The sequence below is a fragment of the Carcharodon carcharias genome, chromosome 9 (genome assembly GCF_017639515.1).
Source record: "Carcharodon carcharias isolate sCarCar2 chromosome 9, sCarCar2.pri, whole genome shotgun sequence".
Lineage (NCBI taxonomy): Eukaryota > Metazoa > Chordata > Chondrichthyes > Lamniformes > Lamnidae > Carcharodon > Carcharodon carcharias.
This window is the reverse complement of record NC_054475.1, coordinates 5,970,755-5,985,805: the sequence shown is the minus strand read 5'-3', so window position 1 is coordinate 5,985,805 and position 15,051 is coordinate 5,970,755. Positions and strand designations below refer to the sequence as shown.

At 40.8% G+C, this 15,051-nt stretch overlaps 1 protein-coding gene across 3 annotated transcripts in view; it reads right to left on the bottom strand.

Moving 5' to 3' along the window:
* Positions 1–15,051, bottom strand: part of LOC121282105 (AMP deaminase 2-like) — a 153,571-nt gene that overhangs the window by 129,008 nt on the left and 9,512 nt on the right. For 2 of the 3 annotated variants that reach the window (XM_041195572.1, XM_041195573.1), the window contains exon 1: positions 5,923–6,072. The exons of the other annotated variant lie outside the window; for it this stretch is intronic. In XM_041195572.1, the coding sequence (XP_041051506.1) occupies positions 5,923–6,010 (88 nt within the window). In that variant the 5' untranslated portion in view covers positions 6,011–6,072. Of the gene's footprint in view, positions 1–5,922; positions 6,073–15,051 lie in introns of those variants that run through there. 3 annotated transcript variants of the gene reach the window in all.

Below are 15,051 nucleotides of genomic sequence, written 5' to 3'. Positions count from 1 at the left end.
GTTTCATACTATGTTCATCATACCATAATACTTCAGCAGAAAGGCATTTTTGGCCACACAGAACCTTCTAAATTAAAATTGATGCCTCGATCTCTACTATGTGGCATTCTATCAAAATATTTTACAATACTATACACAAGATCCCTGTTCACCTGAACAATGAAATAATTGTAAACAACTTTCTTGTGCAGTCTATTAAAAAGTCAGTTGCTGATATTTCAAATCAATCATAGCTTTGGACCTTGCATTGTTAAATCTTTTTACCCTTTGCTCTGGCTTGTATAATATTGAAAACGTTATCGGAGAACCTCACATTAAAAGAAAAGCAAAACTGAAGGCTGGAAATCAGAAATAAGAAAACAGAAAATTCTGGAAATATTCAGCAGGTCTGGAAGCATCTGTGGAGAAAGAAACAGAGTTAATGCTTCAGGTTAAAGGCCTTTCTTCAGACAACACTTTAATAAGAACAGAATGAAAAGGGACTACAGAATGCAGGGGTACAGAGGGATTTGGGTGCTCTCGTACGTGCGTCACAAAAATGTGAGCATGCAGCACAAGTAATTTGGAAGGTAAATGGAATGATGCCCTTTATTGCTAAGAGGATGGAATATAAAAGGGAAGTCTTGCATCAGTTGTACAGGTGAGACCACACCTAATGTTCAGTATTGGTCTCCTTATTTAAGGGGCAATATGCTTGCATTGGAGGCAATTCAGAGAAGGTTCACTGGATTGATTCCTGGGATGAAGGGATTGTCATATGAGAAAAGGTTGAGCCTATACTCATTGGAGCTCAGAAGAATGAGAAGTGACCTTATTGAAGCGTGCAAGATTCTGAGGGGGCTTGACAGGTAGATGCTGAGATGAAGTTTCCCCTCATGCAAGAGGTCAGAATTGGGGCAGCACAGGAGGGCTGGAGGAAGTTAGCGATTTAAAGAATTTTAAAATTCATGTTTATCATTATATTGGAGATTTAGGTCTCCAATTTTCTTCTGATTATTGAATCTTAATCAACTAAAATGGCTGTCGTTTTTATTATTTATTTGTTCACAAGATGTGGGGATTGCTGGCTAGGCCAGCATTGATTGCCTATCGCTAATTGCCCTTGAGAAAAAGGTGGTGAGCCGCTTTCTTAACTGCTACAGTCCATGTGGCGTAGGTGCATCCACAGTGCTATCAGAAAGGGATTTGCAGGATTTTTACCCTGCGGCAGTGAAGGAACAGTGATATAATTCCAAGTCAGGATGAAGTGTGGCTTGGAAGGAAACTTGCAAGTGATGGTATTCCCTTGCATCTGCTGCCCTCGTCTCTCTAGGTGGTAGACTTCATAGTGGTTTGATACAACTGACTGACTTGTTGGGCCATTTCAGAGGACATTTAAGAATCAAACACATGTAGGCCAGACTAGGTGAGGACTGAAGATTTCCTTTCCCAAAGGACATTAGTGAACCAGGTGAGTTTTTACGACAATTGTTTCATGATCACCATTATTGAGACTAGCTTTCAATTCCAGGTTTATTAATTGAATTTAAATTCCACCAGCTGCCGTGTTGGAATGTGAATTTATACCCCCAGAGCATTAGCCTGGGCCTCTGGATTACTAGTCCAGTGACATTACCACTACACCACCGCCTCTTCTATATAATATATTCATGTTATAATATACAATAACCAATATTTTGATCTGTTTATAGATATGCTTGGAAAATTAAATTGCTGACGCTTAAGAGTTACATACATATTGACGTTGTATTAGATTACTTAAATCATACATATTCGTTGATGCTGATACTGATGCGTTGTTTTACCATGGACTAGTTAGATGCGGACGTGCTGCCATGGCCATTATAACCTTACTTTTTTCCTTCCTTCCTGGACTGGTGCATGTTGTGGTGCAATTACAGCATGTTGAAACCTTAGCCAAGTAATCATTCCAAACGTGCCCCTGGATTAATGTCAGTAGGCTGTTCGTTTATTTGGCCTTCACAGCTGAGCCCAATTCTTCCCACAAAAACACATTTTCCATCAAAGGTCACTGCATAGTGATCAAGGTCAGGAACCCTAGGTAAATACTTCACTCTTAACCCAGATATAGAGGGTGATTTTAGTACTTTTAACACTAGCCTGCTAACTCGGCACAGATTTTAGGATTGAATTCAAAACGTTTCTCATCTGAATTATTAAATATCGTGCTACTTAGTACATTGAACCCACTGAGTAATACTTTTATAGCAATTCATTTCTGATGAGAGAAAATTGAATTGTTAGGACAAACAGAAAAGCTTCTTAGAACCAAATTATTGGCTGTTGTGAGAAATCATAATGGTGATAAGTCTGGAAGGTCTTGGAATTTTGTGCAAAGCCATAAGCCATCTTGTATGGCAGCTGATTAAAAATGGCACAGCAGAAACCTGCAGGCTGCTTATAAACACATTTGCTAATGTCATTTGTAGTACAGTAGGGAATAAAAACTGGCTTGATTGCAATTTGCACATATCAGAACATTGGCAAGAGTTTTCTTACCAGAATGATACATTTGGATCCCTGTATCCTTAGCAATATTTAAGTATTCTTGGGAATAAATTAAGCTAAAATGAGAGTCATGACAGATCGCAACTCACAAATTGTGAGGTGTTGCCATTAATTTTCACATGTCACGTTTACAAAGCTTTTTAGTCTAAGGAAGCAGTTTGCATCTATAGAATGGAAAATAGGGTTCACAATGCTTCTTTTGTGTGAACAAAAACTACAGCTGACATAAACAAGTTATCTTTTTGCATCAAATGTTATCTCAAATAGGCAGCACTGGTTGCACATTCATTGCAACTTGTAGCTGCCTGTAGCGAGAAGAATTGTTGCAGATCATTCTAGAAACTGTTATACAAAGTGATTAAGGCAAAAGAATAGTGTGATGAGTAGTCAATTCTCTGCATAGTTGACCATGTAAAAAACTTAACGTAATAGCAGGAATAGGCATCCGATTGTGGCCTCAACTCCACTTTCCTGCCTGCCCTTCATAACCCTTGTTGATCAACAAACTGTCTAATTCAGCCTTGAATATATTCAACGACTCAACCTCCGCAGCCCTCTGGGGTACAGAATTCTAAAGAATAAAAATCTTTGAGAAAAGAAATTGCTCCTCATCTCTGTATTAAATGGGAAGCCCCTTTATCTTGAAACTGTGCCCTCTAGTTCTAAATTCTCTCAAGGGGGAACATCCTCTCAGTATCTAAACAAAAACAAAAAAACTGCAGATGCTGGAAATCCAAAACAAAAACAAAAACAGAATTACCTGGAAAAACTCAGCAGGTCTGGCAGCATCGGCGGAGAAGAAAAGAGTTGACGTTTCGAGTCCTCGTGACCCTTCGACAGTTCTGTCGAAGGGTCACGAGGACTCGAAACGTCAACTCTTTTCTTCTCCGCCGATGCTGCCAGACCTGCTGAGTTTTTCCAGGTAATTCTGTTTTTGTTTTTGTTCTCTCAGTATCTACCCTGTCAAGCCTGCTCAGAATCTTGTATGTCTCAACAGGATCACTTCCCATTCTTCTAAATTCCAATGACTATAGGTCCAACCGACTCAACCTTTCCTCATATGATATAACCTCTTCATCCTAGGAATCAACCTAGTGAATCTTCTCTGAACTCCCTCCAATTTTAACTGCTCCACTATTGGTGGCAGTGCTTTCAGCTGCTTAGGCTCTAAGCTCTGGAATTCCCTCCCTAAACCTCCCTGCCTTTCTCTCTTTCTCCTCTCTCCAAGGCACAACTTAAAGCCTACCTCTTTGAACAAAATTTTGGTCATTGGCCCTAGGGCTGACAAGTGGCAAGTAACATTTGCGCCACACAAGTGTCAGGCAATAACCATCCCAACAAGAGAGAATCCAACCATACCCCCTTGATTTTCAATGGCATTACCATCACTGAATCTCCCACTATCAACATCCTGGGGTTTCCATTGACCGGAAACTGAACTGGACTAACCATGCAAATACTGTGGCTACAAGAGCAGGTCTAGGCTAGGAATAGTGCAATGAGTAACTCGCCTCCTGACTCCCCAAAGTCTGTCCCACCGTCTACAAGGAGCAAGTTAGGAGTGTGTTGGAATACTCGACACTTGCCTGGATGATTGCAGCTTCCACAACACTCAAGAAGCTTGACGCTGTCCAAGACAAAGCAGCACGATCGATTGGCACCGCATCCACAAACATTCATTCCCTCCATCACCGACGCACAGTAATAGTGTGTACCATCTACAAGATGCACTGCAGGAATTCACCAAGGCTCCTTCCAAACCTATGACCACTACCATCTAGAAGAACAAGGGCAGAAGATAGATGGGAACACCAACACCTGGAGGTTCCCCTCCAAGCCACTCACCATCCTGACTTGGAAACATATCGCCGTTCCTTCACTGTTGCTGGGTCAAGATCCTGGAACTCCCTCCCTAACAATACTGTGGGTGTACCTACACCACATGGACTGCAGCGGTTCAAGAAGGCAGCTCACCACCACCTTCTCAAAGGCAACTAGGGATGGGCAATACATGCTGGTCCAGCCAGCGAAGCCCACATCCCGTGAATGATTTTTTAAAAATCGGTCTATGTGGCGTAGTGTCAATTTTGTTTGATAATGCTCCTGTTGAAGCACCTTGGGACATTTTACTATTTAAAATGCTATATAAATGCAAATTATTGTTTAAATAAATGTGAACTGGCAACCAGGAATGCATTACATAATGCAAAATCATACAGAATGACCTGAAACGTTAACTGTTTTGCTATCTGCCTGACCTGAGTGTTCCAGAACTTTGTTATTTCAGATTTTCAGCATATGGAGTATTTTGTTTTGTCATCCAATCTATTGATGGATACCCTATTCATACAACTCTCATTGCCATAAAATTTTTGAAAATCTCCACTTTGTCTTTAATATTTTTCATTAATACAGTGTTCAGAAGAGATAATTTTACTTTCAGCCTTATTCGATCTGTAGATTTAAAAATCTATTTGTAAATATGGATCATTATTTTTATTAGGTGGCTTGATAGTGGTGCGACCTTGGTTGAGATTGTCGTCTTCAATCCAATTACTGATAATTTATTCTATAACGTTCACATTGTGAGCGGAATTTGAGGTTCAATGTGTGGAGATGACAATGTTTAAAAGCCTGTCCACTGCTCGACCCCCAACTCAAAACATATCACAGGATGGAGAAGAAAAAAAAAAGAGGGTAAATCGGTTTGATGTTCAACTCAACCTTCCCTGCACCGCCCATTTAATTGTAATAAACTCACAATCACACCAACAAACACATCAATACAAATAGGAGCACTACCTCCTTAACCGTGAGCCAACGTTGACAATTTTGAGCGCAGGAACAGGCACCAGGGGGAGTGTGAGGGGCCTGGCAACAAACAGGCTTCCCATTAATCTCAATGGACAAAAAAAAGAAAATTGAATGATGTTGAACTATGCAACCCCCCCCCACCCCCTACCCCCCCCAAAAAAAGTACTTTTAAAAAAGGGAAGGGGAAGTAAGTCAATAAATAAATGTTAGGGGGGCAATTTGATGAAGCAGCGACGCAGTTAAAGCAACGAGAGAACGACGACCGCTGATTTTTAAATATATATTATATTGTCCACCCCCCGTGTGTCCCCCCCTCCCCGCGTCCCACCCCCCTCCCCCCCTCTCGTCCCACCCCCCTCCCCCCCTCCCCGCGTCCCACCCCCCTCCCCCCCTCTCGTCCCACCCCCCTCCCCCCCCTCTCGTCCCACCCCCCTCCCCCCCTCCCCGCGTCCCACCCCCCCTCCCCCCCTCTCGTCCCACCCCCCCTCCCACCCCCCCCTCCTCCCCCCCCTCCCCGCGTCCCCGTCCTCCCCCCCTCTCGTCCCCCCCCCCCTCTCCCCCCCCCCGGGAGGGACTCACCTGTGGCCTCAGCGTTTTGGAGGCTGCTCCTGCCGTGGAGTCTGGGTCGCAGCTTCTTGGCTCTGACGGGGATGGTGGGGTCGGACATGTTGTCTCTACCTGGGGAGCCGGACGACTGAGAGGAAGCGCGGCGGCGGCGGCGGCGGCGGCGGCGGCTCGAGGCGGAGGCGGCGGAAGAGGCGGCGGAGGAGGAGGAAGAGGAAGAGGAGGTGGAGGAGGAGGTGGAGGTGGAGGAAGAAGAAGAGGAAGAGGACGAGGCCGCCGCCGCCGCCGCCGCCGCTCTTTGGCGCGAATGGCCCAGAATGGAGCCGCTGCCCCTCGGATTTCCGCTGGGGGCCGCCCGAGGCGGAGGGGGAACCAACGGTCGGTCGCGCGGCGCGTTCGAGGCCCCGGCCCCGGCCCCGGCCCCGGCCCCGGCCTCTGGAGGGGAGGCCACCGGGCGGCTGCCCCTAGCAACGGGGCCCAGGCCTGCCTGTAGAAACAGCTCATCCCCCAACAAAACAGCGAGCACTAAGTTACTTACCGATAAACACCGGAGGACTAAATAATATAAATATAAATATATATATATATATATAAACAAAAAACCTAAATACAGGTAGTGGGGAGAGTCACACCGCAATGAAAGGCTGACCCTTACATTTGCTGCTGTAATTCTTTAAATGCCCACATTAAAGATAAACCATCACTCAGTGAACAGGTTGTTAGCACCCTAGGACTGCCTGTCATCGGGTTTGGGAACGGTAAAAACACTCCTGCTTCGGCAGACATTCCCCTTGACCCAAAAAAAATACTTGTCTGTATTTGTGTTACCCGTAAGTGTGAAGGGAACACACTTGGGGCCCTTGAACGGTCCAGAAGAGTTGTCCCACCTTTCAAATTATTCAGTTGGCTGTTTAATCTGCCAGCCAAAATAAGTGAGTTGCTGGACCTGTTAATAACGATAACTATCATTATTTATTGGAGAGACTTCTAGAGAGTGACAGCTATGGCGCCATCAAAAAGGTCAATCATTCTTTTGATGCGACTGTTAGACTAGAGGGGGAGGGGGAGGGGGGGGGGGGGGGTGAAATAGGTTGGTAGCTCCTCCAAATAGCCCACTGACAAGCTTAAAAAGCTCTCTGGGCATGACAATCCCAAGTGTGTTCATAAAGCTCTAACAATTTTCGTCGAAGTAAACAAAAATTGCTCGAATTAATAAAAATGCTAATTTAAAAAAAACTCCTGATGATGAATTCTCCAGCACAAAGTTGCAATGTTGGCATTTTCATGGAGATTATAGGAAGAGGTGCGCATCAAAAAAGATCTAATGATACATATACATGGTTGAGTTGGAGACATAAGTGCCAATCCATCCCAGTGCTGCACACTCAATTTTTATGATAAGCTTGAATTTATACGATGCATTTCACGTCCTCAAGGTATCCCAAAGTGCTCCATAATCAATCAACTACTTTTTGAGTACTGTCACTGTTGTTTTGGGTAAAAATATAGTAGCCATTTTGTGCACAGCAAGATCCTTCACATTAACAAATGAAACAAATTACTACAGAATTTGTTTTGTTCATTTTAGTTGAGAAATAAAATATAATAGCATTACCTGGTTGTGTCTCAAAACAAAGAATGAAGGGCAATAATGTGAAACTTCTGACAGTTGAGAGAACTAATTCTCCAGCACATTTGACTATTTGTCAGTACTTAGATAAGCTTTGCTGTCAAAAATGTTCACCTTAGGATTTCAAGACTTTAAATATCCAACATTATGACTCAAGGCCTATACAATAACCCCAAGAGCATTCATCTGTACAAAAAAGAAAATAACAGCGTTGAGAGAAAAAGAATTATGTTTGCCATTTTGTGTTGTCAGAACTCAAATTATCTTAATGCAAAATGTTAACTTTTTTCTCTCTTCAGCTACTTGCGGCATAATTCGACTGTTTTCTGATCTTATCTTAGATTTTCAGCATATAATTTTTGTTTTATCTGTACCTTTCAATATTACCTATTCATAAATGCACTTTTTTTTTTACAAATATTACTTTAAAAATCTGTTTCTGGTATCCAGTGAAGTTTTGTATTCAAAACAATTTCATTTCCATGAATTATGATATTGATTAAAATCTTTTGTTTTATTTCTAAAATAGTTCACATTGAAATAGCAGGTTTATGGTAATTTACTAATGGCATATACTTCAGTGTTAGCACTGGGATTTCACTACAGCATAAAATGTTGATCAAATTAAATATTCATGTGGTCACGTTCTGGCTATAATGAGGATTTCAGAAAATCACCATGGAAGGCGAGTGTAATTTGTATACAATGTTCACTTGATGTATGCAAACTATTCAGAGGTATGACAAGTGTAGAACATGTCCTTCCAAATTTTTGTGGTGCTGGAAATGTCTTTGAGTTGTTTAATGCTTAAGATCAAATATTCACTGCACATCAGGTCTGTTACGTGATTTGAGCAATTTGAGATAAATTATGAGAAGCACACAAGCAGTATATCTGATTAAAAGAGATTCTCCTGTTTACATTGCTTTAAAAACGACAGGCTGTTCCATGTCTAAGTTTTCTATATATCTGTTCAAACAAAAAGGCTTTGTGTTGCACTTGGAAGCTTTGACATGATAATGGCTTGTCACTATAGCCCTACCCATCACCATTCTGCAAACAGTGCTTGCCACTAATGAGGTCACACATCATCAGTGATGTCTTGTTAAACTGTCCCATGTGTGTCATTATGAGTGTGCTCCATTTAGAATAATGGACCAGGTGAAAGAATAATTGGGTGAAAGCTTAAATAAAAGTGTTGAGTCACATTAGCAATAAACCTTATATCACAAAAGGTTGCAGAAAATACAGTTCAACTATGATTTTCCCCAAGATGTCGCCCTTGGTCAGAATTGAAAGTACAATTGTTCAAACAATTTTTGCAGGAAAGGCAAGCCTGGAAGTTTGCAAATGCACTGCTGCACTGATTGATTCATAGGTTTAAGAACATAAGAAACTGGAGCAGGAGTAGGCTATTTGGCCCCTCAAGCCAGCCCCGCCATTCAATAAGTTCATGGCTGATCTGCCCCAGGCCTCAACTCCTCTTTCATGCCAGCTCCATATAACCCTCAACTACTCGATATTTCAAAAATCTATCTATCTCCTCTTTAAATACTTTCAGTGATCTAGCCTCCACAATTCTCTGAGGTAGAGAATAGCATTTTAGTTTTAAATGAGTTTCCCCTTATTCTGTAACTCTGTCCCCTAGTTCGCAATTCCCCCACTAGTGGAAACATCTTCTCAACATCTACCCTTTCAAGCCTCCTCAGAATCTCGTACGTTTCAATAAGATCACCCGTCATTCTTCTAAACTCTAATGAATAAAGGCCTGACCTGTTTAGCTGTTCTTGGTAAGTCAACCCCTTCATCCCAGGAATCAACCTAATTAATCTCTTTTGAACTGCCTCCAATGCCACTATATCCCTTCTTAAATACGGGGACCAAAACTGTACACAGATGCGGCCTCACCAACACCCTGTGCACTTGTAACAAGACTTCCCTATTTTTAAACTCCAACCCCCTAGCAATACAGACCAAAATTCCATTTGCCTTCTTAATTACTTGCCGCACCTGCATGCTAACTTTTTGTGTTTCATGCACAAGAAAACCCAGATCCCTCTGTGCTGCACTTTTTTGGAGTCTCTCTCCATTTAAATAATAGTCTGGCTTTTGATTTTTCCTACCAAAGTCATGACTTCAATCTTTCCTACATCAAACTCCACCTGCCAAGGTTTTGCCCACTCGCTCAACCTGTCTATATCCCCTTGCAGATTCCTTATGTCCTCATCACAACATGCCCTCCCACCTATTTTCATGTCATCAGCAAATTTGGATACATTACACTCTGCCCCCTCCTCCAAGTCATTAATATAAATAGTAAATAATTGAAGCCCTAGGACTGATCCTTGTGACACTCCACTAGTTACATCTTTCCAACCTAATAAAGGCCCATTAATCTCGACTCTCTGTCTTCTGCGTGTTAACCAATCCTCAATCCATGCTAATATATTACTCCTAATACTGTGAGCTCCTATCTTCTGCGATAATCTTTCATGTGGCACCTTATTGAATGCCTTCCGGAAATCCAAATACACTACATCTACCGGTTCCCTTTTATCAACTCTTGTTATATCCTCAAAGAACTCTAGCAAATTTGTGAAGCACGATTTCCCTTTCACAAAACAATGCTGACTCTGTTTGATTGTATTAAGCTTTTCTAAATGTCCTGCTATTTTTTCCTTAATAATGGACTCTAGCATTTTCCCAACAACAGATGTTAGGCTGACTGGCATATAGTTTCCTGCTTTTGTCTCCCTCCCTTCTTGAACAGGTTTGTGCCAAGAATCCTCACATAAGGCCTGTAATTGAAATTGGTGAACTTGGGCTGTTTCATTAGATCACCATAGGTTATGAGGAGATCCAACAGAAGTTTTCAAAATTACAGGAAATTTTGATAAATTGAGAAGAACCAGATCACCAAAAGCTTGGAGGGAGACATTAGGACTTTTAAAATCGCAGAGGATTGTTGGGTAGAGTAGTGGAAGCAGAACCCATAATAGCTTTTAAGAGAGAAATTGATAAATATTTGAAAATTAAATTTAAAAAAGATCTTGAGGAAGGGCAAGGTTTTGGGACTCATTGAACAGTTCTTTTAGAAAGCTAGAAGATACAATGCACTGTCATGGCCTTATACTGTGCCACAAAATGCTACTATTTTGAGCCAGCTAAAGGAATCAGCTATTTCCATTTTGTAATGTCTGCTTGGCTCAGCCATTACCTCCAAATTGGAAGACTCTAGCTGCAAGTCCCATTCCCGGACTTGACACCATTGCAGCTTTGAGGTTGTGATGTATTTTCAGTGATGCCATCCTTTGGAAGATATTAAATCTGTTGGTACAGGTTGAGTTATTGGAGAAGATTATGGTGTTGTGGTGTCCTGGATGATATTCCTTCTTCAAGCAGCACCATCCAAACCCAGCCAGTTTATAAATTGGTATCTTACTGGGTGACAAACTGGCTGCCATATTTACTTATACAAGAACAGTCACTGCACTCAAGAAGTATTTTGTTGTATGTGGAGTGCTTCAAGATACTTCTTAGACAGGATGGAATGTGTTAATACAATTCTTTTTTCTTTTGCACAATTCCCGTGTAATTCTGCCATTTTAAGATTCGGAAACCAGCCCAGTAAATGGTACATGAAGTGGAGGAGGCAGAGAAAAATAACCCATCTTGTACAAAGACTATAATTTGGAACTGTTAAAATGTCTATCACACACACAAAAAGCCTACACACACTTCTCTTTCCCTCTGAGGTAAATATAGAGCATTATATTGACATTGTTTCTATGGCAATAGATTGAGCCAATCTGAGCAATTATCATAATCTTGCCATGTCCTATTGTGCAATGAGTTGGCTTTTTGATGATTCACCTGCTTCAACTAATAGCAGTAATATTTTCTTTAAAAATATATTTTCCCATCCTCAATATTTTTGCAAACTCTACAAACTGGAAGATATAAGTTGGCATTCCCACCAACCACCACCCCACATACAAAATATTTTGTTTCATGTACTTTTTTTTGGAAAGCGTCACAAATTTGTAATGACTGGAGATGTACTGTTCCCTTCAAGCCTATGTAGTATTGCCGAATAGATGACAAGACTTTAGTAATAACACTCGATGCTAAGGAGCTGGATTAGATTAGAATTGTGTACACATCAGGTGAAGTTCAACATCTACACAATTAAGCACATTGTTTACAAACTATTTTATCTAAAAACAGTTTCTGAATTATAGCATCACACATAGTTTTATTACTTTGCATTTCCCCAGAGATCCAATGATGAATAACACTATTTACCATACTTGTACATTATATAAATAACATTGAAACAATTACTGGATTCAAAATAGAAATGCAAAGGCCTCTAATTAACTGAATTACTAGTCACAGACTGCTTTTACAACTCATGAGTTCACTACTCAAAGTGTAAAGTGCTACAAACTAGTTTCTCTATCGAGAAATGACACCTACTTGCCCCTACAGAAGTCACACATTTTGGTTTAAGCACATTTTGTATGTAAGTTGTTATGAATCTGGTTATTTTTAAAAATAAACATCTCCACTTGTCTGAATGAATCTGCAATCTGTCTCATTCAGTCATCATCAATTTGTCCCCATCATATCTACAGTGCAGACAGCCCAGCAACAACTCTGAGCTGTCCACTCAAATATTATCAATTTATAATGTTAACAACTGAATTAAGTGGTGCCCACTTGTAATTACCTGGCAAATAATAATAAACATTGCAATTTCTCGATCCACTTACCATGTTATTGAAGGACGGTAGCCCCAAAATTACTACCTGCCTATTGCGAAAGTTTGCAGCATTAATCTTCCTTTGTTAGTCCCTTAAGGAGCACCGAATGCTTCTCACAGGTCAATGCATAATAATGTTTCCAGTTATTGACAGTCACAACTGCACTTATATTCCAGATCACTTCCACTGAAAACATTTCTGCATTTCAAACATGTGCAATTGCTCCAAAGTTGAAAACGCAACTTTAAAGCAACTACACCTATGTAGTTGGTGGTAAGTCACATTTATGACGCTACCAGTCCGACTGGGATCTTTCACAATGCTGCGTTACTGGAATTTATGAGTGAGTGACCTTGACCAAACCTAAAATCATGGAAGATGACCCAGGTAGAAAGAAAAAGGCTTGTATTTACATAGTTCCTTTCACAACCTCAGGATGTCCCAAAGCACTTTACAATTAAGTATTTCTCAAATTTCTCAAGTGTAGTCACATGCAATGTTGGAAACAGTAGCCAATTTGCTCAAAGCAAGGGCCAAAAACAGCACCAAGATAAGTAATTAGGTGAGTGATAAATAGTGACTAGGAGAAATTGGGAGAACTCCAACACCGTATGATATTTTACATCTACTTGAGAGGGTAAATGGGGCTTCTGTTACTAAAAGGGCACCTCCAATAATGCAGTCCCCCTTCAGTCCTGCACTACATACTGAAGCAAAGCAGTAAAAACATAATTCAAAGAAAGTTTTTCAATGGCACTGATATTATCTTATTTTGCTTTTATATACTCTTCCCTCCAGGAGGAAACCTTCTGCAATAAATGGGATTTAACCAACAGTTCATCATTGACCCAAAAGTAGAAGTCCTTGACTTTTACACTTAAAAAGGACAATTATGAGGGCATGAAAGCAGAGCTACCTAAAATGAACTGGCAAATTAGGTTAAGGGATAGGTCATTAGAGGTGCACTGGCAGAAATTTAAGGGGATATTTCAGAATACACAGATTATATACATTCCAACAAGAAAAGAAAAACTCCAAGGGAGGACCCACCATCCGTGGTTAACTAAAAAAATTCAAGAGAGTATTCAGCTTGTAGAAAAAGTGTATAATAGTGCAGAGATGGGTGGCAGGTCAGAAGATTGGACAGAATATAAACAGCAGCAAAGAATATCTGAAAGATTAATAAAGAGGGAAAATTAGAGTACGAGAGAAAGCTAGCTAGAAATATAAAGGCAGATAAGAAAGAATTTTGGGTCTTGGTCCTATAGAAAGTGAGTCTGGAGAATTAATAGTGGAAAATAAGGAGATGGCAGATGAATTGAACAGGTATTTTGCATCGGTCTTCACTATAGAGGATACAAGCAACATCCCAGAAATAGCTGTAAATCAAGAAATGGAAGGGAGGGAGGAATCCAAGAAAATTACAATCACCAGGGAAGTGGCACTGAACAAATTGTTGGAGCTGCGGGCTGACAAGTCCGGGGTCCTGATGGACTTCATTCTAGGGTCTTAAAAGAAGTGGCTAGTGAGATGGTTGATGTATTGGTTTTAATTTTCCAAAACTCCTAGATTTGGGGAAGGTTCCATTAAATTGGAAAAGAGCAAATGTAACTCCTTTATTAAAAAGGGATTGAGACAGAAAGCAGGAAACTACGAGCCAGTTAGCTTAACATTTTGTCATAGGCAAAATGTTAGAAGCTATTATTAAAGACCTTATAGCAGGGCACTTAGAAAAATTCAAGGTAATCAGGCAGACTCAACATGGTTTTGAGAGAGTGAAATCACGTTTAACCAATTTATGGAATTCTTCGAAGAAGTAACATGCTGTGGATAAAGGGGAACCAGTGGATGTACTGTACTCAGATTTCCAGAAGGCATTTGATAAGGTGCCACATCAAAGGTTATTGTGGAAAATAAAAGCTCATGGTGTAGGGGGTAACATATTGGCATGGATAGAAGATTGGTTAGCTAATAGGAAACAGAGTAGGCATAAGTAGGTCATTTTCTAGTAAGCAAGATGTAACAAGTAGTGGGCCACAGTGATGAATGCTGGGGCCTCAACTTACAATTTATATAAATGACTTGGATAAAGGCACTGAAGGTATATTACTAAATTTGCTGTGATACAAAGGTAGGTAGGAAAGTGAGTTGTGAGGAGGACATAAGGAGGCTACAAAGGGATACAGAAAGTTTAATTGAGTGGGCAAAGATCTCTCAATGGAGTATAATGTGGGAAGATGAGAAATTGTCCATTTTGGCATGAAAGATGAAAAAGCATATTATCCGAATGGTGAGTGAATGCAGAGTTCTGGGATGCAGAGGGATCTGGGTGTCCTGGTGCATACATCAGAAAAGATTAGTATGCAGGTACAGCAAGTAATTAGGAAAGCTAATAGAATGTTATCGTTTCCTGAGAGGGGAATTTAATACAAAAGCAGGGAGGTTATGCTTCAGTTATACAGGGCGTTGGTGAGTCCCACCTCTGGAGTACTGTGTACAGTATTGATCACCTTATTTAAGGATGGATGCAAATGCGTTAGAATCAGTTCAGAGAAGGTTTACTAGCCAATACCTGGAATAGCTGAGTTGTCTTAAGAGGAAAGATTGGGCAGGCTAGGCTTGGACCCACTGGAGTTTAGAAGAGAAAAAGGTGACTTGACTGAAACATATAAGATTCTGAGGGGTCTTGGCAGGGTGGATATGGAAAGAATGTTTCCTATTGTGAAAGAATCTAGAACTAGGGGTCAC